Here is a 26,351-nt window from a genome sequence, read left to right on the forward strand (position 1 = left end):
AAACAATGTTTGTGGTGAAGATAAATGGTAGACCACTCTCCTTGCAGACTAGAGGACAAGAGCAAAGACTTGAACTTGAAAACAGGCGCCTGAAACGGAAATACATCATCAGCATCTTTTCAAGGTAGGTGGCCCAAACATACACAAGGAGACAGCAAACACGTCCTTTAAGCAAACATTTTAAGTTATTTTCATTTGCTTTCAAAGGCATGGGTGAGCACATAATTCTACAAAGAAAGCAACTTTAAAAAGCACTAAAATGGAAATTGGAATCCGCTGAAACCCTAGATCACTGGAACAAGCACTCATTCATAGTAGTATGACCCCACCCCCACACACCCAAATATCTGTAACTTTCCTATTCAGTGGGCTTGTTATTTATACAAGCCTCACTCAAAGTGCTTTAAAAAGATAGTACTCTCGGGAGTGCCATTAATAGGTACTATTTGTCTTAGGAAGTGACTGTCATACTACAGTGCTGATGACCTCTACAATCTTAGGATAACTAGCATGATCTATAATACAGGAATAAATAGCTTTTTCTGATTGTCAACAAGGGTGACCTTGTCAGATGTGAAGGAATATGTGGAAAGTCACTGGCAACTGCGGTATATTTTTACAGTAAAGCCTCATTTCTGTAAATAGTCTAGTAAATATCCACACTTATTTGGAAGTAAGTTCCACTGAACTCAGTGGTTTGCTCAAGGTGACTAACAGTGAAAGCAAATGCAAAGTGTTGAGGACAATGTATAGAAATACAGAAACCTGTTTCAGGTTGTAAGATTCTTCAGAACTTCCAGAAGAAACAAGTATTCACAGTAAACACATTACTATTACTGTGGTAAAGCAGGCAGCAAAATCAGTAGTTATCAGTGGGGTCTCTATACATCACTGCTACCAGACAAGGCCTCTGTTTCTAGTCTCCATTCTCTATAAAACCTTGGTTAGACTCGCTCCAGATTCTGTTACCAAGTGGATTTCTTAACATTTCACAATTGTCTTGCTGACACTGAAATTACAAGAGAGGTGACTTGTGGGGGACGGGGACTGAATTATGATGGTTCTATTTTAACATACTATATACAGTTCTCCAAACAGTATGAGGTCCAGGGGCTATGCTGCAGAGCTTCATTTCCTAGATGAGAGCGAGCACTGGAGACTGATGGTGTTTAATTATAGATACAGAAACAGAGCAAAGGAGAGGGGAAAAACACAGATTCCTACAGCAGGCAGCACAACTGCAATCCTTGTGAAGTCCAATGAGCAACTGCCCCCCAAGGTGCTTCAGTGTTGGTCAAAAACAGCTAGAAACTCTGAGATCCATCCAACTGTGTACTTGTTTCTATCTGTCTCTCTGACCCTTCCCCAAACTATAATGAGCATATGAGAGGCTAGAGGGAAATTTCAGGCCATTATAGATAATTGGACTCGTTTTGTAAAATTCCTGACCACCACCAAGCCAGTAAGGCAAAATCATACTGACCTACTTCGTGGTAATCGAGAGAGTTCATGTGTGGCACCCCTTATCCCAGGGCCAAAACTAGTAGCTACCATAATGAAGACAAAACCCATCCAGCAACAGACCACCTTTGAAAGCCTCCCTTCCAGTTGCATGGGGAGTCCCCAAAATTCTATATAGTAGTATGAAGCCAGCATTCTAGGCCCTAGAGCAGGGGTGCTCAATAGGTGGATCGCGATCTACCGGTAGATCGTGAGGCAAAATGAGTAGATCGCGGAGTGCCGACCCCCCCCTTCAGGTGCCTCTGGGAGGAAACGCCAGGAGTAAGGCCCATTGTACTCAATGGGGCTTACTCCCAGGTAAGTGTGGCTAGGATTGCAGCTTCACAGCCTAATCCTAGGCATGTCTACTCAGGAGTAAGTCGTGTTATACTCAGTGGGGCTCAAGGTACACCAACATACATTGTACACATAAATGTTATATGTTATGATGGCGCGAACATTGTAAAAAAAAAACTCTGGTAGATCTCCGGGCCTTGCTGGGTTTCAAAGTAGCTCTCGAGCCAAAAAAGTGTGAGCACCCCTGCCCTAGAGCATTCTAGAACTAGGGTAAAGCTCTAACTGAGCGAATCTGGCAGGTGAATAATGGAAACATAAAAAAGAATAATGCTTTATATTTAGGTCACAAACTTTAACCCTGGATATTACAGAATGTTAGAGTAGGATGGCAACTTGGAGGTCATCCAGTCTTGCTCACTACAGCCAATTGCTACAGCATCTCTAACAGGTGACCATCCAGCCTCTGTTTGGCAACCTCCACTAAGGGAGAGCTCATTACTGCATAAGCAGACTGTTCCAGTGCTAGGCAGTTCTTGCATTTAGGAAGGTAATTGCAGACCTGGTGTTTTATGAAGCCTATAGTCCTGAGTGAATCGAACAGACGTACAGCCAAATGGGATATTTTTTGATGTAGATGCTTTCTTCAAGGACTCAAGAGCACAGCGTGTTTCATTATATGCGCCAGGAGCTGGGGTGGATGATTTCACATTAGTAAATCTCTGAAGAGACAAATAAATCAATGACATTCAATGTAGTCATAGTTTTATGCAGGCAGAAAGAGACCCATTTTGACATAACTTTCTCATTCTTAGATCAATAAAGTATGAACATATGAACCTACATTATATGGAGTTACCGCTCCATCTAGCCCTGCCAACTTGTAGTGGTAGTGCTCCCAGATTTCAGGTAGAGATTTTTCCCAACCCTGCCATCTCTTTTAACTGGAGATGCCAGGAATTGAAACTGATCAGTGACTGTGGGCTTAATAAAAAGAATGAGATGGTCCTTAGTGGCCAGGAATGCTTCTTTAGCCTTCAGAATGTCACACCTCTTTGAGTTTGGGGAAGCAATATAAAAAGTAGTTTGAAGAAGAGCAGAGAAACAGGCAGAAAAAGCTGAATATTTAACTTAAAGTAAGATAAAACCATACCTTTAAGAGAATCTGATGCAGAATTAGTATGTGTGTTGCCTACTGTAGGAGTATTCCTCCAGTATTTTTTCACATTTTTATACTGCTCAACCACCAAGGAGGTCAGTGTGGTGTACATACTTCCTTCCCTCATTTTGATTCTCACAATAACCCTGTGAGGTAGGTTAGGCTGAGAGATAGTGACTGTTCCAAGGTCACCCAGGAAGCTTCATGGCTGAGCTGGGATTTGAACCTGGATTGTCCAGGTCTAAGTCCAACTCCCAAATCACTACACCTTCCTGATCCAAGGTAGCAGATCTAGTGGGCAGCATGCTCACTCCCTTCCTGCTCCCTTTTAACCCATTTGGGCACACAGAGTAATGGGGAAAAGCCTTGATATGTTCTGCTTCTGTGTATTTGTAAGTGAGCAGATGTTATCAAGACACTAAAGGGCACCACTGCTCACTCGATTTCCTCCAATGGAAACAAAAGGCAATACAGCTGTCCTTGAACTCTTCGCAGCTTGAAAAAGTGGTTAATAAATAACAATACTATGGAAGATGAAAAATAGAGGTGGAGTGGTATAACTTCTTACCTCAGCAAGAGAAAGAAAAGGAGCATGCTGAACTTCACTTTGTTCTGTGCGATCTGCCTTCTCAAACTGACTTTTTATGTTATATTGGCCAGGGCCTGGAACAGCCTATAAAATAGTAAAAACAAACATGGTTTATAAAACAGCACATGTGTGAGACATTTGGGATTGTGAACTGTTTAATTCTGAAACAAGCTCACTAGCTTGTAAGGCACATCTCTGATGTGAAATTTGACAGTAAAGATAACCATCAGATAAACAATAAAAAACAACGCCAGGTTTCCAAGACCCCTCTCATAAACATGGTTTTATTCCAAGGATGGAAATTAGCATTTCAATCGCTAATATTATAATTTTTAAAAGTACAGAACAAAACACTAATATCACAATCATTTCTATTTTTAGCATTTATATATTAAAATTCATTTATCACCACAGTTTTAAACACTACAACAGCAGCCATAATACCAAGTCTGAAAAGAGCAGCTTTAAAATTGGAATGCTATTCTTATGAATAAAATAATGAGTTTTAGTAATCTTTTAAGAAGGTCTAGGCATGGAGATAGCGCCAGTGTGAACCTAACCCTCTGCAGGACTGGGCAGAGGCCCAGTTCATGCGATTTTTCCTCTCAAAAAGGCAAAGGAAGATCACTCACATTAAATCTCTGCACAATCAAGTACTTGCACACATGGCATGGATTACTTGTTCAGGCTTGGAGGCGGAGGAAGGTGACTCATGCTGCTCCTCCACAATGGCCTCTCAGCACCATGACTGTCACCCTTGCCTGCCTCCCCCAGCTAAGTGCATAAATAGGGAAACCAGAAGCTATTTTTTTACACATACCCATCTGCAGTTGTACAAACAGTAAATAAGAGCATTGCACACCCATATTCAACCTTAGTTACAAACTGAGAGCTATTTTTCTTGAATTCAGGTGCAATCCTATAGATATTTACCCAGGAGGAAGTCCTACTGAAATAAATCAAAACTTAAATCAATGGTATTTGCCACTGAATAGACATGCATAGGATATTGCTGTTGAAGGGACTTGCTGATTTCAATGGATGCTTTCAATCTGAGGCAAAATGGAAAATTAACATAGCAGTTTTGGTATCCAGGAAAGCCTGTGGATATGTACATGGAGTCCCACATAAACATGATTTTTTAATTACTGTAATAATGGAATGATTCACACCAGCAGTGGCCAAACTCGCCACCACTGTTCAATGGAAAAGAGGTCCCTGTTCGAACCGCTTCTTTCCATTCTGTCTCGGCACTACATGAAGTTCCCCTCATTCAGGGGACAAGGGATGCTCTGGGCAGTCGCGTTGTCTGCCTTATGTTCCAGAAGGTCTCACAACAGGATGTTCTGGCAGATGTGACTGCCCAGAGCGTCCCTGTCCCCCAAACGAGGGTGACTTTGCACAGTGCTAAAGTAGAACGGAAAGGTCCGCTCACTGTGCGCAAGAATTCTACCGAACCCCAGATCTGGGGTTCAACCAGCCTGCTTCACACAAACCATAGTCTGTTACGCTGCTCCAAGCATTGGAATTCTTGATGCTGAGAGGAGGAAAAGCAAAGGATAGTCGGATGTGTACCCTTGACTTCAGGAAAGTTAATGTTAATAAGCTCACAGGACAATTAAGTCTTATCCCATGCTACATTTTCCAAAGCAGAAAACAATTTAAGAGAGATAGGATATTTTGAAAGATGACATACTGAAGGCACAATCACAAATAATTCCCATGAGAGGAAATGGTGAGAAACCAGTGTAGCTACACAGAGAGCTTACTAAAAAGTTGAGAAGCAAGAGGAACATGTACAAGAAGTATAAGGATGGACAGGTAACAAAGGAACAATACTCCATTATGGCCCACACCTATAGGGATGACATCAGGAAGGCTAAAGAACAGAATAAGCTGAGTCTGGGAAAGGATGCCAAAAACAACAAATAGGGTTTTTTTATTACATCTGAATGAAAAAGGTCAAGATAGTGGTAGTCTGTGGTAACATATGACAGACAGAAATCAGGGTTGCTTAATTCTTATTTTTGTATCTGTCTTCTCCCATAAGAGGAAGGTTCCCAACATAACAGATGCACAAATGAGGAACTGGAGACATCATGGTTCAAGATAGGTAGAGATGGCAAGGGAACACCTAGTAACTTTAAATGAATTTAAGTGCCAGGGCCAGATAACCTACACTCCAGGGTACTAAAGGAGCTTGTTATCTCAGAGTTACAATCTGTTATCTTTGAGAACTCCTAGAGAAAGGGGGAATTGTAAGAGGATTTGTCAGTGGGATACCGCAATACCGGGCTATAAACTCTACAGGAGGAACAGGCAGGGGCGTGTTGGAAGTGGGGTGGCCCTTTATGTTAAGGAAGGGATAGAATCCAGCAAAGTAGAGATTGAAGGTGGGTCCGACTCCACCGTAGAATCTCTGTGGGTTAAATTACCAGGCTTGTGCAGCGATGTAATACTGGGGGCGTGCTATCGTCCTCCAGACCAGAAATCTGATGGGGACCTTGAAATGAGGAAACAGATCAGGGAGGTGACAAGGAGGGACAGGGTTGTAATCATGGGGGACTTCAATTATCCTCATATTGACTGGGTCAATTTGTGTTCTGGTCACGATAAGGAAACCGGATTTCTTGACGTGCTAAATGACTGTGGCTTAGATCAGCTAGTCACGGAGCCCACCAGAGGACAGGTGACTCTGGATTTAATATTATGCGGTACGCAGGACCTGGTTAGAGATGTAAACATTACTGAGCCATTGGGGAACAGTGATCATGCTGCGATCCGTTTTGACGTGCACGTTGGGGGAAGAATACCAGGCAAATCTCTAACAAAAACCCTTGACTTCCGACGGGCGGACTTCCCTCAAATGAGGAGGCTGGTTAGAAGGAGGTTCAAAGGGAGGGTAAAAAGAGTCCAATCTCTCCAGAGTGCATGGAGGCTGCTTAAAACAACAGTAATAGAGGCCCAGCAGAGGTGTATACCGCAAAGAAAGAAGGGTTCCACTAAATCCAGGAGGGTGCCCGCATGGCTAACCAGCCAAGTTAGAGAGGCTGTGAAGGGCAAGGAAGCTTCCTTCCATAAATGGAAGTCTTGCCCTAATGAGGAGAATAAAAAGGAACATAAACTGTGGCAAAAGAAATGTAAGAAGGTGATATGGGAGGCCAAGAGAGACTATGAGGAACGCATGGCCAGCAACATTAAGGGGAATAATAAAAGCTTCTTCAAATATGTTAGAAGCAGGAAACCCGCCAGAGAAGCGGTTGGCCCTCTGGATGGTGAGGGAGGGAAAGGGGAGATAAAAGGAGACTTAGAAATGGCAGAGAAATTAAATGAGTTCTTTGCATCTGTCTTCACGGCAGAAGACCTCGGGCAGATACCACTGCCCGAACGGCCCCTCCTGACCGAGGAGTTAAGTCAGATAGAGGTTAAAAGAGAAGATGTTTCAGACCTCATTGATAAATTAAAGATCAATAAGTCACCGGGCCCTGATGGCATCCACCCAAGGGTTATTAAGGAATTGAAGAATGAAGTTGCAGATCTCTTGACTAAGGTATGCAACTTGTCCCTCAAAACGGCCATGGTGCCAGAAGATTGGAGGATAGCAAATGTCACGCCTATTTTTAAAAAGGGAAAGAGGGGGGACCCAGGAAACTATAGGCCGGTCAGCTTAACATCCATACCGGGTAAGATGGTGGAATGCCTCATCAAAGATAGGATCTCAAAACACATAGACGAACAGGCCTTGCTGAGGGAGAGTCAGCATGGCTTCTGTAAGGGTAAGTCTTGCCTCACGAACCTGATAGAATTCTTTGAAAAGGTCAACAGGCATGTGGATTTGGGAGAATCCGTGGACATTATATATCTGGACTTTCAGAAGGCGTTTGACACGGTCCCTCACCAAAGGCTACTGAAAAAACTCCACAATCAGGGAATTAGAGGACAGGTCCTCTCGTGGATTGAGAACTGGTTGGAGGCCAGGAAGCAGAGAGTGGGTGTCAATGGGCAATTTTCACAATGGAGAGAGGTGAAAAGCGCTGTGCCCCAAGGATCTGTCCTGGGACCGGTGCTTTTCAACCTCTTCATAAATGACCTGGAGACAGGGTTGAGCAGTGAAGTGGCTAAGTTTGCAGACGGCACCAAACTTTTCCGAGTGGTAAAGACCAGAAGTGATTGTGAGGAGCTCCAGATGGATCTCTCCAGACTGGCAGAATGGGCAGCAAAATGGCAGATGCGCTTCAATGTCAGTAAGTGTAAAGTCATGCACATTGGGGCAAAAAATCAAAACTTTAGATATAGGCTGATGGGTTCTGAGCTGTCTGTGACAGATCAGGAGAGAGATCTTGGGGTGGTGGTGGACAGGTCGATGAAAGTGTCGACCCAATGTGCGGTGGCAGTGAAGAAGGCCAATTCTATGCTTGGGATCATTAGGAAGGGTATTGAGAACAAAACGGCTAGTATTATAATGCCATTGTACAAATCGATGGTAAGGCCACACCTGGAGTATTGTGTCCAGTTCTGGTCGCCGCATCTCAAAAAAGACATAGTGGAAATGGAAAAGGTGCAAAAGAGAGCGACTAAGATGATTACGGGGCTGGGGCACCTTCCTTATGAGGAAAGGCTACGGCGTTTGGGCCTCTTCAGCCTAGAAAAGAGGCGCTTGAGGGGGGACATGATTGAGACATACAAAATTATGCAGGGAATGGACAGAGTGGATAGGGAGATGCTCTTTACACTCTCACATAATACCAGAACCAGGGGACATCCACTAAAATTGAGTGTTGGGCGGGTTAGGACAGACAAAAGAAAATATTTCTTTACTCAGCGTGTGGTCGGTCTGTGGAACTCCTTGCCACAGGATGTGGTGCTGGCATCTAGCCTAGACGCCTTTAAAAGGGGATTGGACAAGTTTCTGGAGGAAAAATCCATTATGGGGTACAAGCCATGATGTGTATGCGCAGCCTCCTGATTTTAGAAATGGGTTAAGTCAGAATGCCAGATGTAGGGGAGGGCACCAGGATGAGGTCTCTTGTTATCTGGTGTGCTCCCTGGGGCATTTGGTGGGCCGCTGTGAGATACAGGAAGCTGGACTAGATGGGCCTATGGCCTGATCCAGTGGGGCTGTTCTTATGTTCTTATGATTGGAGTCAAACACATCATTCCTATTTTTAAAAAAGAGGAAAAAAGAGGGAAACTTTAGACCCCTCAACTTGACATCGGCCCCTGGAAAGAATCTTGAACAGATTAAGCAGAATGTCTGTGAGCATTTAGAAAATAATGGGTTTATTTCTAGGAACCAGAATAGGTTTGTCAAGAACAAGACATTCCAGACTAATCTCATCTCCTCTTTGATAGAGCAAGTAGTCTGGTAGACCACGGGAACTCTGTGGACATAGTGTACCTAGATTTCAGCAAAGTATTTGACAAAGTCTCCTGTGATATCCTAGTTCAGTGTTTCCCAGTCTGACAGTTGCAACCCCAACCTCCCCAGGCAGTGGGAAACACTGCTTTCCCCCTTAAGGGGAGTGGCAAGTCAGTAGTGACAGCAACCCCAGCAACGGTATTTCTGGGTTCATAACAACTAAGTAAAAGGAGGGTTGGGACTTATCTGCAGCAGCTGGGACACCACAAAACTCGGGCTCCTGCCACCAGTGCAGATGCGCAAGTCTCAAAACCCCTTTTTTACTTGTGCAGTGGCAGTGCAAACCCAGAAGAGCCATTGCTGCCATCACTGCCCATTTGTCACCCCTGGTAATGTCCCACAATGACTCAGTGGTTCCTTTACCTTCAGGTAAAGGTTGGGAACCACAGTCCTAGCGAATACAATAATAAAATGTGAGCTAGACTGTACTATCATTAGGTGGATTCAAAGCACACTGAACAACTTTTCCCATTAAGTGCTATTAAATTACTACACCACAGTATGGAGGGAGCTATCAAGTGAGTGTCAGGGGCTCTGTCTTGGGCCCTGCACTGCTCAATACTTTATAACAAATCTGGACAAGGAGTAGAGGGAATGCGTATCAAATTTGCAAATGAGAAAATGAGGGGGGATATAGTTAGCACCCTAGAAGTTTGAATCAGGATTCAATATGATCTCAGTAGGCTGAATTAGTGGGCCCATACCAACAAAGCAAAGTTTAAATGACACTAATCTAAAATCCTGAGCAGAGGTACAAAAAAAAAATCAGAGGCACAAGTACAGGGCACAAAAAATCTGATTTCACAGCAATACATGTGAAAAGGATCCAGGTATCTTAGTGGGTGACAAGTTGACTATCAGTCGATGCAGCTGTGAAAAAAGCAAACACAATACTGGGCTGCATTAGCAGAGGCATAGAGAACAGTAATAGACCAGAAAGAATAGTTTCATTCTGTTCTTACAACAGCAGGCCTCACTTGAAACATTTTGTTCCATTTGGGGCAACATGTTTTAAGGAGGACATTGATGAGCCAGAGTGGGTTCAGAGAAGGGCAAGTAAGATGGTAAGGGAAAACCAAGTCCTATGAGGAACAATTAAAAGGGCTTGGTATATTTAGTCTGGAGAAGGGAACAGTAAGAGGAAATGTTATAGCTATCTTCAAGTATCAGAAGGGCTGTCACACAAAAGTAGGGGAAAACCTAATCTCCTGCGGGCAAGGCTAGAACCACTGGGTTGAAACTACAGAGAAGTAGATTAAGGCTAGACAAGAAGAAGAATTTCTTAATTGAAAGAGCTGCCTGACACTGTAATAGCCTGCTTTGTGCAGTAGTAGGCTCTCCTTTGTGGCAGATGTTCAAAAAGAAGCTAGGAAACTATGTGTCACATATGCTATAATTAGAGATGTTTGAAAACAGTGTCATTTATATTACTTAGCCCATTGTGTCCAGTAAGACTTAGGGCCCAATCCTATCCAACTTTCCAGAACCGGTGCAGCCGCAATGCAGCCCCAGGGTAAAGGAACAAATATTCCCATACCTTGAGGAGGCCTCTGGGACTGCCTCCCTACCACAAGATGCAGTGCATGCCCCATTGGCACAGCTGCACCGGCACTGGAAAACTGTGCAGCTGTTGGACCCTCAGGCTGTAAAGCTATCTTACTCATCAGAAACAAACACTTCTAGCTATAATTATCTGCACTGAGCAGGGAGTTGGACTAGATGACCTTCAAGACACCTTGCAACTCTTGTATGATTGACATGAATAGGACAGATTCTGAACGTGCAGCACTCCCTGCACCTATTTGTAGCATCAGGGATGGTGATCAAGACAAGCTGGTAGTCCAGAGGCAAGTGTGCAGTCATGGTCTCCAAGCAAAGCCTGAATTGTAGTTCAGGTCTCCCACACAAGAAATAGAGAGCCAAAAGCATTCATCTTTTTGAACTGCAAAAAAGTAAAGGATAAAGTACTCATGAAAATATATCTCATTAAATATACTTGCTCGTGTTCAATGAGGTACCATAAAACAAATTTAAATGTACTTTAAAATAAATGCCTGTTAACCAAAAGCGTATTGCATGCGGTTCTTGTATCAACCAAGCTTTTTCTAGATGGACAGAACACCACAGCTCTAAGAAGAGAAAATAGGGTGCTCATAAGCAGAAGGCTGCATGGAATTCATGAGGAACCCACAGATGCAGGGAGTAATTTTGGTGACCAATTTCTAGTGCTTGATTGGCTAGTGCTTAATACATACCCTCCATCTTACAATATAGCAACGACTTTGTATTGGCAGCACTAAGTTACATAATTGCAACATAAATTTTAGTTAACTCATGGCTCAAATACATCCTGACTTTTAATAAAGGAAATCAACCCACTTCATATGGACAAAACAGAGCTAATTAAATTTAAAAAGATTTAAATCAGCTGAACAATGGTATGGAGTACGCTATGTAGTTAGAGACTGAAAAATAAATTGGAAATCAAGCTCTAATACATAAGGGGCAGTAAGCCTCATATGCCATATTTGGATTATAAATTATTTATAGCAAAAATAAATAAGGGTCAGGTTGTATTTTCCTGGGATAATGTTGCATCAATTGCCTGAGCTTATGCTGGCAAATTAGATAATGGGATGCTTATGTATCAGTATACTGTTCTGACTTCAGCCATACTAGTTCCCTTAAGTTCAAAAATTGGATATGAATAGCATAGTACTGCATGGGGAAGAAATAGATTAAGCTTCTTATGCCAGATGTTTGCTAGTATCACTATGATAAAGTGATACTTTATCAGATAAAGCATGCAGTTTACGCATCTGCTTTGGTGTCTCAACGGCCATTCTGGATAGGGAATTTTTTAATATAGAAAGAATTCCACTACCAACATACGTACAGCCCTCAAGTAACTGCAGAATGTACTAAGGAAGTTATAAATATTCATGAAGAAATTAGCATCAAAGTAAGATTAATTCTAAGATCTCACCTACTGAAAATCCCATCAGCAGATAAATATTTTATATTTCTTAAGAAGTCTCTCGGTATTCACGAATGTAAGGTGATTACTATTAACCTTTCACTGTTATGCCATCCATTTTCCTCCCATTTAAACCCATTTCAAAACCTACTGATAACATTCCCTTAACACTGCCATTTGCTGTCTTCAGAAAGGCACTTAACTGTTTGTTTGGTGACCAGAACGCTACCCAAGGGAATAGAGATTGGCTCAGGAAGTCCACAGCAGTTCTATTTAACTTTAAAGAGGGCTCTCTCAAAAATCAGACAGTTAGTTAAAAGAAAACAAAAAAGATACATCCAGGAAAGTCAATCTTGATTAGAAGCTTATAACCATAAGAGTGGCTTAAAAATATATATACCCACTTTAGAAATATAATTTAGCCCAAAAAAGATGCCAGTGCTTTGCTACAAAAGAGGAGCAGAACTTATTTGCTTGTTGGGAAGAACAAAAAGGATGGACTACATTTGCTTCTAGTGACTCTAGTTTCTTGGAGCAAACGAGCTGCCTCGGCCACTACAGTGTTATCAGGATGTAGTTGCTGTTGAACTCTTGTATCCTGATTATCACTTTGCCAGTAAGTGAGTAGCGGAGAACACATAGAATAGGGCCCTTTTTAATGGCAGCCAAAAAGCATCCCCCATGGATTGGAGAAAGCATCTGGCTTTGGCTATAGAACAGGCCACACTTGGTGTTGTGTTTAGTAGGAAACATATTTGCAACACTACAACCCCAATGAACTACAGAGAGGAAGGCTTCAATATCAAGTTCCCATTCACAGACAATGATCCAGTCTCTAGCTGTTCTGAGTGATCTGTCAAGTTATTGGGCTTCCCAGAAAGACAGACTACCATCAGGATGATCTGATGTTGTATGCACCAGTTCCAAATCATGCAAGAGAGGTTGCAGAGGCTCCTCAACATTATGTCACCTTATATAATGAGGCAGTACATTGATTTTATTGCCTGGAAGGACCCAGTTCCTCAGAAATTGTAAGAACGATCTTAGAGCCTTGAAGTTGGCTAATAGCTCAAGTTAGGTTTATGTGGGCCTCTCTCTGTTTGTGTGGGCTGGACCCTGTTAATATTTGAATGCTCCCCATTCCCACATCAATGTATTAATTTTTATGACCTTGGATAGTGTGCCCATGGGGGAAGCTACACCCTCAAAAAGATTGATCAAGGTGGTTGATCATGAAAATGATTGTAGGACATGAGCTGGAATGGGGATCAGTTTCAGCACCCAAGGCCTAAATGCCATATACTCCAACAGTTACAGGATCTGTTGCAGTGGCTAATTCTAGCAAATTCTGAAATTTTGTAGCAATGGACTTATTAGTCTGATCATTTAGTTCCAGGAGATAAGTACCACAGTGAATAGAATCCAACAGGTCCCTTTAAACTGGATCTGTTAAGTTGGCTCCAGCTTAGACTTCCTGTCCATAGACACTATGGCTAATGGTGGTTCCTTTGGGTCTAAGGTGCTAGGTGGCTATGGCAAATGAAACCAAGATTTAGCAAGTTAGGCCTGCCCACAGTAAGTGCCTATGATGATGAGGTAGCCATGGAGACTGGGGTACTCAGAGTATTTTGGGCTTGCATCTCAACCTGATGTACAAGAGACTATTAGGCTACTATGTAACCACTGACACAGTGAGGCATCAGGTCTGCAATATGTCCTTTGGATTCTACATCATAACATCTTGGGACTCAAGATCTATGGAGTGATGGGGAAGAAGATTATCTAGATGTCTTCACAATCTCTCCCTCAAAGATGGGAAGCACTAGACCAGTGGTTCTCAAACTTCCTGGGAGTTTTACTCCCAGGGTAAGGTTTTGCAGGGGAGGGAGTGAGGGCAGCTACGTGATCCCCAGGATTGTGTCGCTGATGGGGTGGAAAGGTGGTGCTTTTACTTACGGATGGTTGCAGGACATTGCAGGAGGTGTGGGGAGCCCCACGCAGCCCTCCACAGGGCTCCCCAATGCTTAGAATGTTGAAAGAGGTGAGCACAATGGACTTCCTAATTGCAAATGCAAACTGATGGTCACAACCCACCAGTTTGAGAACCGCTGCACTAGATCATCTGATCCAGGAAATAAAACCAAAAAGAGTGTTTTGTTGCCAGTATCAGCTGTGAAGGTCTGTCCCTCATCTGGTAACCCATGACTATCTCCCTCAAGTCCAAGGAAAATGTAAATGTCAGTGGGATTGTTACTAAAGCAGTCAACACTGTCGTCATGGCCTTCTCACAGTGCTTTGTCCTATTCTTAGGAGAACCATCACTAACACTTGCCTGTCCACCCAGCATAGGAGCTATGGCATGTGCCATGCACCTTATGACTAGCCTTTCAATGCTGATCAAACGTTGGTGATGGTGGTGGTAGAGCAGGTGTGATGATTGGCAGTACAGGCAGTTTCACTTCGTAAAAGTGAGGGCCAATGTCCAGATAGCTATTTCAGCAAAAGATCTTAATTTTTTTCCTGATCCGCTTGGAGAATTCTATACCCTGGATGCCTAAATTCACTTTATGAGCTGCAGTCAAGCAAAAAAGATAGGATTCATCCTCATTCACTGAAGAGAGTTTGACACCACAGAAGTGGCATTAAGGGTCCTGCTTACCACCCAGCAGAGTGGGCTCACTAACCAACCAACTATATTATGTAAGAAATATACAATATTTTTAATCTTTGTTTAACTACTACTAAACTATTATATACAATAAAGACTGAAATTGAGGTTAATTGTTGTCTGAGGGAATCTCTGACAAAGAGTATTCCAAAACAATGTTGCCTTAACAGTGAACAAAAGGAAACTGAGAAATTGGGTGTTCTTCCCATGCCTGAGGCATGCAACCATGCATAGCGAAACTACCCACTCCAGAGCAGGGGCGGAACACTCAACAAAGCTCTACAAGTCCCCACTGATGGTTCTGCACATACATAGATATCCATTACACTGACTGCACTAAGACCATGAAGATAGATAGATATGACTATCATATGGCTCTTAACCATACCAACTCATAATCAGAGGTATACTAGCTGGTCAAATCACAGCAGATGGCTGTCACCTGCTTGTGAGCTTCCCAGGTTAAAGGTACTGCTTACTGCTCAAGCAACACCAGTGTTCTCAAAGTTTGTCTTCTGCTGTACCACTTCATATGGTCCACGTATTTGAAGTACCACCGGAAGTAACTGGTGATAAAATCATCACCAGTTACTTCTGGGTCAGGAGGCCAGATGCAACACAACAAACACCTGTAAGAGGCTCAGGATGGATGGAAGGGCTTTTACAAGCACAGAAAAGCATGCTTTGGAGCTCTACCCACCAAGTTGAGCCTCCTACCACTGTTTGTTGCATTGCGTTTTTGATCTTGCTACTTGGTGGCAGGGGTCCTGCAAGTACCACCAGACACCACCTCAAGTACTGATGATACCCATACCACTGGTTGAGAAACACTGAGCTAGACTGACCTGATCCAGCAAGACAATACAAATTATGTTATCCTTATATTAAGACTTTAAACCACAACTTGGTCACGTGGCTATCAACCCATAGGTAAGGAGCATTAATGGAGCAGTGTTATGGCAACAGCAACTTGCTGAAATTCACACCAGAACCTGAGAGAGTTGCTCTGGCACACCACCTTTAACCAAATCCTCAAAGTGCCCCCACTCCATAAAGTTAGTCACTGACAAGGGTTTTAGAACCTTGTTTAGAATGTGAAAAATGTAGATATTCAATAACACAAATGGAATATGTATATCCCAAGAAATATGTTGGCAACCTTCAGTCTCGAAAGACTATGGTATCACGCTCTGAAAGGTGGTTCTGGAACAGCATCTAGTGTGACTGAAAAGGCCAATTCGGGAGTAACAATCCCTTCCACAACGGGAGCAAGTGCAGTCTGTCCCTGGTCTGTCTCCCTGGCAATGGGCCTTCCTTCTTTGCCTCTTAGCCTCAGACTGTTGGCTAAGTGTTTCCCAGAGAAACTGGGAAAGGCCATGCTGCACAGCCTGCCTCCAAGCAGACCGCTCAGATGCCAGGGTTTCCCACTTGTTGAGGTCCACTCTTAAGGCCTTCAGATCCCTCTTGCAGATGTCCTTGTATCGCAGCTGTGGTCTACCTGTAGGGCGCTTTCCTTGCACAAGTTCTCCATAGAGGAGATCCTTTGGGATCCGGCCATCATTCATTCTCACAACATGACCGAGCCAACGCAGGCATCTCTGTTTCAGCAGTGCATACATGCTAGGGATTCCAGCACGTTCCAGGACTGTGTTGTTAGAAACTTTGTCCTGCCAGGTGATGCCGAGAATGTGTCGGAGGCAGCGCATGTGGAAAGCATTCAGTTTCCTCTCCTGTTGTGAGCGAAGAGTCCATGACTCGCTGCAGTACAGAAGTGTACTCAGGATGCAAGCTCTGTAGACCTGGATCTTGGTATTTTCTGTCAGCTTCTTGTTGGACCAGACTCTCTTTGTGAGTCTGGAAAACGTGGTAGCTGCTTTACCACTTGTTTAGCTTGTTTAGCTCGGTATCGAGAGAAAGAGTGTCGGAGATCGTTGAGCCAAGGTACACAAAGTCATGGACAACCTCCAGTTCATGTGCATTGTAATGCAGGGAGGTGAGTCCACATCCTGAACCATGACCTGTGTTTTCTTAAGGCTGATCATCAGTCCAAAATCTTGGCAGGCCTTGCTAAAACGATCCATGAGCTGCTGGAGATCTTTGGCAGAGTGGGTAGTGACAGCTGCATCATCGGCAAAGAGGAAGTCACGCAGACATTTCAGCTGGACTTTGGACCTTTGTATGGACAGCATACAAGGCCTGTCCCAGTGAGCGCAACCTGCAGGTCCTCCGAGCTGCTTGCAGCAAAGTCCAGCAGATTGCCAGGAGATGTGCTAACGACTACTGGCTCCAGCTCTGCTCCCAGATACAGATAGCAGCTGACACGAGCAACATCAAGGGGATGTATGATGGTATCAAGCAGGCCCTAGGTCCAACGCAGAAGAAAATTGCCCCTCTGAAGTCTGCCACAGGCGAGGTCATCCAGGATTGGACGCAGCAGATGGAACGCTGGGTGCAACACTACTCTGAGCTATATTCCAGAGAAAATGTAATCCCAAGAAATGGATTAATGGAATCAAGCTCAAAATCAAAAACAGAACTCACACATTGCATTATTATAGACTTCTTATGTGACTATGTTTATATAAGCTTTACATGACCAGTTATGAATGAGGTAATTGCAAGAGGCCTGAAACAGAAAGATCTGAAAGCATGTCTTGATGGGAAAAAAAACCTTTAATTAGGCAAGAGAAAACTGTCATGCAACAACAATGATGAGTCTCTAGGAGGAGCAAACATTGTGCCTGACCAACAGTCATTTTAATTAGATAAAAAATTGAAGCATTCAACTCAGCAGTTGCATCTTTTTATGTTTACATTTTTTATGTTTATTTTTTGCTATTTAGTAATAATTTAAAAAGCTTCTTGTCCTCTCTCAGTTGAGGAATGTTCCCAATATATTTTTATCTTCAGGAAGTCATTCATGTTGAGCATTATTCTACAGAAATTCAAGAAAACAGTAGTATTTGAAAAATATCCCCTCCACTGGACATTTTTTTTAATGGATTTGCTTTAATGCGATTTTTGCCAACCACTTGAGTTCTGGGAACAGAACCCTCATGAATAATGAGACTCAACCTGTATTCTGCTATAACAACCTTACAGCTCTCATATTGGTTTGGAATGTATCTTCGTAGTATACTATATCTTATCTATGACTCTGCTGTCAATTTCATTCACTGCTGTTGTATTTAAGTGTCTCCCCAAATTCAGATTTCAACTTTAACCAATTTCTGCCCAGCCCACCTTTGATTCCTTTTGCGCATATGCAATGTTGGGCAGAATTTGCTTAAACCACCTGTTCTGAATATTACCAAATGCTCCAGGTCAACTGCAGCAGAGGAAAGAAATGCATCATCCCCAATGCACTCCCCAAATGATCTCAAAATGGCTAGCAGGTTTTGTCCACACAGCACTTCATGGTTAGGGCGGCATCCTGTTGGCTAAATAGACGCAAACACAGTAAAAAACTTGAAATCTGGAAAAGTGATCAATTGTAAATTGAGACTTGTGTGGTTAGAGGCCAGACAACCACCTTTCCATTGATTCCCTATAGGACATTTTCCCAATTAAAAAAAACAAACCCTAAAAATAAAACACTCAATATGACTGAAGCAGACATAACTTAGTAGTAGAGCACATATTTTCTGAAGGACCCATGTTCAGTCTTTGGCATCTCCAGCTGAAATATCTTAAGTAAAAGTACTATGAAGGACCTCTGCTGAGATCTTGAAAATCTTCTGCCATTCAAAGTAGACCAAAGTCAAATGGATGGACCAAAGATCAGTATAAGACAGATTCATATGCACATATTTTTAAGCACCCACTATCCTTCACACAAAAAAATATTATCTGAGTCCATCAAGTACTGACAGAGCATGTTCATATTTTCTGTACCATGAAAGCAAGTAACTTTTGCTTGTTTCCTTTATCATTTATAACAACGAAATATATTTTAATCAACTGAAATAACAATACAAGACAGTAATAAAAACCAAGTGCTCCACCTTCTACAAGACAAACAATTAATGTTACTTTTTATGTGGCTAGGACTAGTGATTTATTTAACAATCACCTCCACTGTGAAATATTAACCATGTACTTTTATTGTCCTATTAATTTGCTGTATCTGCAACTTCACAAGTGAATGCTTTATTCATTCCAGAGTGCATTATTTCTGACAATCATGGTAATTGTATTCTTTACAAAATGGATTAAGACTATTCAGATACCAAGAGATATTTACCTTCTTGTCAGACATCCAGAATATAGACTCTCCAGGACATGGTCATCTATTAACAAAATATGGAAAAGTGTACCTAACTTTTATTGCTTGTACCTGGCATTTAAAACAAAAAAAGAAGACTTGTTGCTGAAGAGTCTTTGTTTAGGCCAGCGATTCTCAAACTCACAGGGAGTTTGAGGACCACAGTAAGTCATTGCAGGGGAGTGGGGAAGGTAGTGGGGGTGGGGGGGAAGGCAGCAACGCAAACCGCAGGATTGCGCTGCGAAAGGGGGTACAGGGACTGGCATGCACTTACCAGTCCCTGCTGCAGCCTTCCGGGGGTGCGGGAATCCCTGCGCGACCATCTGCAGGGCTCCCCAACCTTCAGAAAGTGAAAGCAGAGCAATCGCACCTTGCCTCCAGTTCGGAATCACAAACTGGAAGTGGAGCATGATCACTCCGCCATCACTTTCTAAGACATGGGGAACTCTGGGGAGGGTCATGCAGGGCTCCCCGCACCTTCCTGGGGATCGTGTCGCTGCCTCCTCCTGCCCCTTAATAGGGCAGAGTGCAGGGCCCGCAGGCTGGGGCGCTGCAACGCCCTAGTTTGAGAAGCCCTGGTTTAGGTCATAATTTACAGAGTAAAGACAGGATAAGCAGGCACTATTGTTTATAGATTCTAAACTATTAATATTCATAGAATCTAAACTATTAACTATTAAACTATTAATAAAATATCCTAGAATCTAAAATATGAATCTAGACTGATTCTAAGAACATTCTGGAGGGAGTTTGCCCACTAATGTTGATGGACTAATCCTAAGCAGGAAGCAGTAGTTAATCACTTTCTATTTAGCATTAGAGCTAGTTTCAACCAGCAGTCAGGCTTTCAGCAGCCTGTGCTGTAGCACTATCCATTTAAATGCTTATACTGACCAGTTTAAGCAAGAAATCTTTGCCCCAGTACGTTTTTTAGCAATATTAATGGCTATGCGGGGGCTTCTATCTTTCTAATGTCCCCCATATCTGCAGCTTCCGTACTCACAGGGAGGCCATGGAATGGATTCCCCGCTGTAACGGGGGCACGCCTATATATAAGGGTGCAAAACCAACTGGCATATGGGCTGGCACAAGACCCTTATTGCACTGGCATATAAGCACTTTCAAGCCACCAGGAAAGCAGGGAGGCTGGCACATGGATGTGTGCTGGCGTCTGAATACTGGTCCAAGCCCTGTCGGGCTGGCGGAAAGGTAAGCACGCACTGGCTGAGTCAGGCCAACGCAGGCGTCAGTGGGGTGCAAGTGGAAGGAGGAGTTCCAGGGCAGGGGGGAGGGTGGGTAGGGGAGCAGGGCCAGGATCCGGCACTTGTGAGCCAAGGAGCCCAGAGCAGCTCCAAGCTTCTTGGATTTGCGCCACCTCTTGAGGTGGTGCAGATCCAAGTAACACCATTGGGACTACTGAAGCTTTACCAGGGGTAAGGGGAATAAATTCTCCCTGCCACAGCTGAGCTGCTTTCAGCCCCAACCCCACATTGGATACGGGCAGGCCAGCCAGCCTGCTTGATCCAGTGCGGGTTAGCATTGGGCTGTCCTTGTTTTAAAAGTAGTTTTTATGTTTGTAAGCTGCTTTGGGTGATCCTCAGAGAAAAAGCAGGATATAAATGAAGTAAATAAACTTGGGACTTTGCCAGCAATGTTGCTGATGCAGGTCCGAGTTGATCCATGTCAGCAGATCAGGCCTGGGAAGGGGGAGAGGATACAGCACACGCTGGCACTGCCAATCCCAGCCTGATCCACCCACCCCATCACCTTCTTCCCCCACCCTGTACCACCCCTCCCCCTGTCTCTGCGCCAAACTTAGGTGATTAGATGGGTGTCACTTCTGGCCTTTACGCTATTGCAAAGTGCTGTTCAGTGCTTTTGCAACAGCACATGCCAGTGGAACACTCGTTCCACCAGCGCTACAAGACCATAGAACTGGGCCATAACATACAACTGTTTCTCCTGCCAACTAACTACTGTTGCCTAACTCTCCTTCAAAAGAATACTATAGAAAAGGTATGTTGCCTTCAGTGTTAGGCACATGTATTCAACATTTTCCATCTTTGTATCACACTGAAGTTGTTGCTTGGTTTGTCAGTGTTCACCTAGAAATCAACACAGACGATTGTATTGATTCTATTTGATCTTTATGCGCTTTGATCATAAGATGTTAAAGATGCAAGCAAGATCAAACTTGAGTCTCAGCATTAAACAAAGTTACTATAAATCCATGCAGGGAGGAACCACATAATACTTGCATGTCACCTTTCCAGAGTCTTCCCTGAGGGAACAGAATTAATTTTTTCTTTGTCTGTTTAACATGGATAACACCATTGAAAAGCAGGAGGAGGAATATCATTCCAAACTATTAAATGTATCTTATAAAAGTTATCTCATCAACACGTCAACGATATCCACTACCTGTTTTATGCTGTTGGAAAACTGATGTAGACAAAGAATTGCAAAGACAGAGTTTAAGCTTGTAGGACAGTGGTTCTCGAACTTTTCTGACCCACGGCTCCCCTGATCCTTGTGGCCATTAGCCACTGCTCCCCATTACAACACCTCACCTCAGTTACCCCCAAAATGGGGATGAAGGTGTTATAATTATACACTAGAAACAAAAAAACAGCTGCCAGCACTCTGAGGCTGCAATCCTAACCACACTTACCTGAGAGTAAGCCCCATTGAACAAAATAGGACTTGCTTCTAAGTAGACCTAGCTAGGATTGTGCCTTTTGTCTTACAATAGCAGCCAACATTTAGCAGCCAACAACAGTTAACCCCTGCTAACTGGGTAAGAGGCACTTTTTCAAGTGGGTGCTCCTCTTTTATTTAACAGGGGGAGAGTAACTGGCCCACCTCCCCCCAGCAGTGTCTTTTCTAGTGACTGTCTGCTGGTGTTGCATCTTTTTAGATTGTGAGCCCTTTTGGGACAGGGAGCCATTAGTTACTTGATTTTTTCTGTAAACCACTTTGGGAACGTTTTGTTGAAAAGCGGTATATAAATACTGGTATAACAACAACAACAACAACAACAACATGGGAAGTACCCCCCCCCCAGGAGGAAGGAGGAAAAAGGGGGGTGGCTGAAAAGGAATGGGTATTTTTTTTTAACCAATTTTTGGAGACAAAGACAAAGAGTGGTTTTTTCTCTTTTTTGAAGGGGGAGGAAAAAGAGAAAGGTGAAGATCCTTGGTTAACCTGACACAGACCCCAAGCCTATGTAAGTCAACTCAGAAGTAAGCCCCATTTAGTCAATGGGGCTTACTCCCAGGAAAGTATGGAAAGGATTGCAGCCTCACAGAGGAAGATTACAACTCACCCCAGAGTAGATGGGGGATGCTCACACACATACACCCCAACATGCAGATGCCACCCCTGTTCCCCCCAGGCAAGACAGAGGAATGTAGGCTGGGGCATTTGGACACTAAGCGCAGGCTGGGCTCCCTCCTTTCCAAACAGAGGAAAGCCTTGCACTGCCTGAACTTACTCTTCCCTCCCAGTTTGAAGCCTGCCAGGAGCACACCCTGTGCTGATGAGAGGCAGCACCTCTGCCACTGCCCAGCCAGCCTTCTCTCCCACCATTTTTCACATGCCCTCCCAGCCTCACACTGCCCCACCCACATCATTCACAGCTGCAGAAAAGCAGCAAGTAGGGAGGCAGCAGGTGCAGCTGAGCAGAGCATCGAAGCTACTCTACTCTACTTCTACTAAGTAGGTCCTGCAGCTAAGGCCACCTCTCTCCTGGAGATGCCTCCTGGCAGCTAGCCACACCTCCCTAAGTAGCCAGGATGCACAGATTGAATACCTCAGTTGTAGGGAATTCGATACATTTCAGAGGTAAAAAAAATTGCCCAGCAAATGCTTCCAGGTTTTAAAACATCAGGCTTCAAATATCAGTATATCTGATGCTATACTTTACGACCCATAACCTGTAAACTATGAAATAGTATCCGAGTTATGTCAGGTGTACTCCCCACCCCTGCATTTCTCCAAAGAGCTCACAGTGATATACGTGGGGTTGTTAGATTTGACTGGCCCCTGGAGGCAAGTCAGGCTGAAATACAGCAATATTCCCACAACCTCCCAAAGATCTTCACAACTGGTTGGGGAAATGAACTAGGTTTACCTGCAGAAACTGATCTTTGCCTGGATGCCCCACCAATGCAAGGAATAGTCATGCTCCTGAATAATCTGGGGTTGTTAACACTGAAAATACCTAGGAGGGTGGTAGCTATCAAATTTGCCAGACTGAAAGGCCATGAGTGCATAATCAACAACTAATAAGCGATATACAACTGAAAGCTAAAGCTACACAAACTGTTTGCATTTATAGGAAAAATGATTCTGTTAGTGTACAGTACCAGTTTTATTTCTGCAGAAAGCAAGTCACTCACTTTCTCAAAGCCTCCAATGTTTTCTTCAAATGTCTAGTTTAAAATTACTGTACTCTATTGTTAGCTAGTATATCATATTGCTCATGCAAATGTAAAATTTTAAGCATTATTTATGTAAAGAAAAGCTTTTTCTTAGCTGAACTCCAGTAAAGACAGAGTAGTAAATGCAGACCGGTCAGGTGTGATTTTGACATTATAACCAGTTACGGGTATTCAGAGCTTTTATGTTTTCTCATCTATTGCCATTTCAAACTACTCAATCGTCATGTTCTCAGCTGACAATGTAACGTAAGATGGCATTTGGTATAAAGTTGCAAATGCCAGCAATGGCTCTAAATGTCACCATAACTTTAACAGGTACATTTAGAAAATCCATTCCTGCATTCAGCTGTACAACTTCATTAAGGAGTGAAACAAGCTTTTTAAAGCTGTATTTTTCTCCTTTGGAAATTTCTGAAAGAGTGGTGCTAACTCCACTTAGTCATGAGATTATCAAAAATTCTCATATTTGGGAAAAGAACCATAAGAGCTTTTCCATAAGAATGAAGAGACTATGCTTGGAACATTCATTTTTGTTAATAAAAATAATTTTTATGCTTTCTCTCCTATTGGTAGGGACTCAAGTCAACTCACAATCATAATAGAGTTACAATAAAATAGTAAGCAATTAAAAACAGAAATTTACAAAAAAAAAAATTAACAGCCAGCTTTAACAACAGAAAGGCACTCCAGGGTGACACAACTTAGTCACACCAAATGACCACCTGAACAGAACGGTTTCTAACATTGCAACCAAAAATAGCCAAAGAGATGGTTCAAAGAAACTCTTCCAGTAAGGAGTTCCAAAGGATGGGCTCTACAACAGAGAAAGCACCATATGTGTTAACACACCAAGTTTCCATGAAGGATAACACATGCAGGGAGATATCTCCAAATGATCCCAAAAACAGACAGATTCATATAAGGAGAGACAACTCTTTAAGTACCTGGGCCCTAAAGTCATATAGGCTAGTATCAACAATTCCACCTGCCAACTCACCTGCAGGGAAGTGACTCTTAGCCCCCTAGCAAGAAAGACACACAGTATGCATTTTCCCATTGTTTATCGTTTTTTGTTTGCTAGAAGAGAAAGTATGAAAAATACAGGCCCTTCCTTCCCCCCTCCCCGTCTGTTTTTGACTAAAGTAGCCTGCAATAGAGAAGACCATGCCTCCCCCTGCAACAAGCTTGGAGTGTTTGGAAAAAAGGTGAGGATTTTCCCCCTCACTTGAACTGAAATGTTTGTGAAATATTTGAGTAAGAAAGAGCAGGCACTTATCCCTCTATTCCTTTTGTGCTTGCTAGAGAGCTTGGGAGAAAGGAGAATTGTTGGGCTGCCATTTGGGGAAGGTTAAAAGAAAACAAAAGGCAGGTGGGACTCCTACTTTTTTCTGTTCAATATTGTAGCATATGCGAGAAAAATCCTTGCTTCTTCTGCACATGACAAAGGGATGGAATAAACAGTAAGGACAGAGAGAGGTGCAGCTAGTGAGCCAAACTTATAATTACAACCTCTACACATAGAGCTTTAAATGTAAAGGCACTTTTAACGCCCCCCCCCGCCCCCCAACAATGCTGATGATATGGCAAGGGTGTAACATGAGCCCAACCCTTGGTTCCAGTTACCAACCTGGTTGCCCCATTTTGTACCTACTCAAGTTTTTTGAATAATCTTCACGGGCAGTCCCACGCAGTGCGCATTACAATAATCCAATCTTGAAGAGCTTGGATAACTTAATTAAATACTTGCAACTTGGTGAAAACAGCTGACTCTCAAAAAAAACCTATTCTAATATGAGAAATACCATCAACTGACGTGCAGTTATGCCAAAAGGTTCATTAAAGTAGTAAAATGATTTCACACTTTCTGGTAGCTGCAATTTCATTTTCACAAGCTGCAAGCCCCAAGGACATGGATGTAATAGAAGAACAACAAAATCATACTTTCTGTAATAATGTTATTCAAAATAACCTGCTTGCTCTCTGTGAGGTAACACTGTGTGTCCTGCTCAGGATGACTTTGCCTGTCCTCCAGGTACACCCAAAGGGCAACGTAGGCAATAATGACCCATCTGTTCATTACTGGCAACTAGCAAACTTCTAATGAAGACAGATGTGGGTAACCCTGAACAAACATGCTGCAGGGTACTAATGAATCCTCCTAATGGTCACTACCTGCCACTTTTGACTGATTGATGAACAAAAGGGTTAAGCTTGAAAAGCTAAGATGAGTACCACAGACAATCATCAGTCTTACTTCAGCAGTTCTTTCACTCTGACACTTTTGTTCTTTCCTGTCATCGTTCTCAGTTTAAAAACAAATGTTTCTATTACTGGTTCTGAGGCATACAAAATAATTCTAGTTCCTGCAAGAAATTCTCCCCAAATTGAATGCATGTGCCAGTTTCATACAATGAACTTTTCGATGCCGTTTATATACTTATAGACAATGTAAAAACATAATTATATGCTGCCAGAGTAAAAAGAAGAATACACATTCCCTCTAAAAATAAACAAATTTATTTTCTAAATATCCAGTAGTATCGCTAGACAGGGATAATGGTAAGTATTGCACGCGTCGCAACACACCGTGTAAGCAGCCCCTCCCACTCACTGTCAAAGCCATTCTGGGCAGCAACAGCTCCATGCAAGAGATGCCTTGCGGTTCAGCAAGCACCTGCACATTGCCGTCACTGCCTGGAGTGGGAGGGGGCTGCTTACACAGCATGCTGCAGAGCCTAGAGTACTTAATGTTTCACCCCCCTCTAATTGTAAACATCCAATTCTAATATGCAGCCCAATTCTATGCTAAAAGAGCAACTACAAAACACTCATCATTTCTGGCAACCACAATTCAGCAACATATTCAGAATTCTGAAATAAATATTTATCAAAAATACCCTTAGAGTCTATCACACACTCCCAAGCATGATGAAATCAGCCCCAATCAATTCCCTCTAGAATGCAATTCCCCTATCAAACATACATCGTTGGTTCTGCTATAGGATCACAGCAAGTATTCAAGGCACCAAGCTAAGAGCA

General features: G+C 43.0%; 1 protein-coding gene across 1 annotated transcript in view; it reads right to left on the reverse strand.

The window, feature by feature from the left end:
- Positions 1-26,351, reverse strand: part of STPG2 (sperm tail PG-rich repeat containing 2) — a 290,626-nt gene that overhangs the window by 228,910 nt on the left and 35,365 nt on the right. Inside the window, exons 8-9 of the mRNA XM_066632982.1 lie at positions 3,522-3,626; positions 2,357-2,516 (exon numbers count right to left, since the gene is read on the reverse strand). Of these exons, the coding sequence (XP_066489079.1) occupies positions 2,357-2,516; positions 3,522-3,626 (265 nt within the window). The remainder of the gene's footprint in view (positions 1-2,356; positions 2,517-3,521; positions 3,627-26,351) is intronic.

This window comes from Tiliqua scincoides, chromosome 6 (genome assembly GCF_035046505.1).
Source record: "Tiliqua scincoides isolate rTilSci1 chromosome 6, rTilSci1.hap2, whole genome shotgun sequence".
In the NCBI taxonomy this organism is placed as follows: Eukaryota; Metazoa; Chordata; class Lepidosauria; order Squamata; family Scincidae; genus Tiliqua; species Tiliqua scincoides.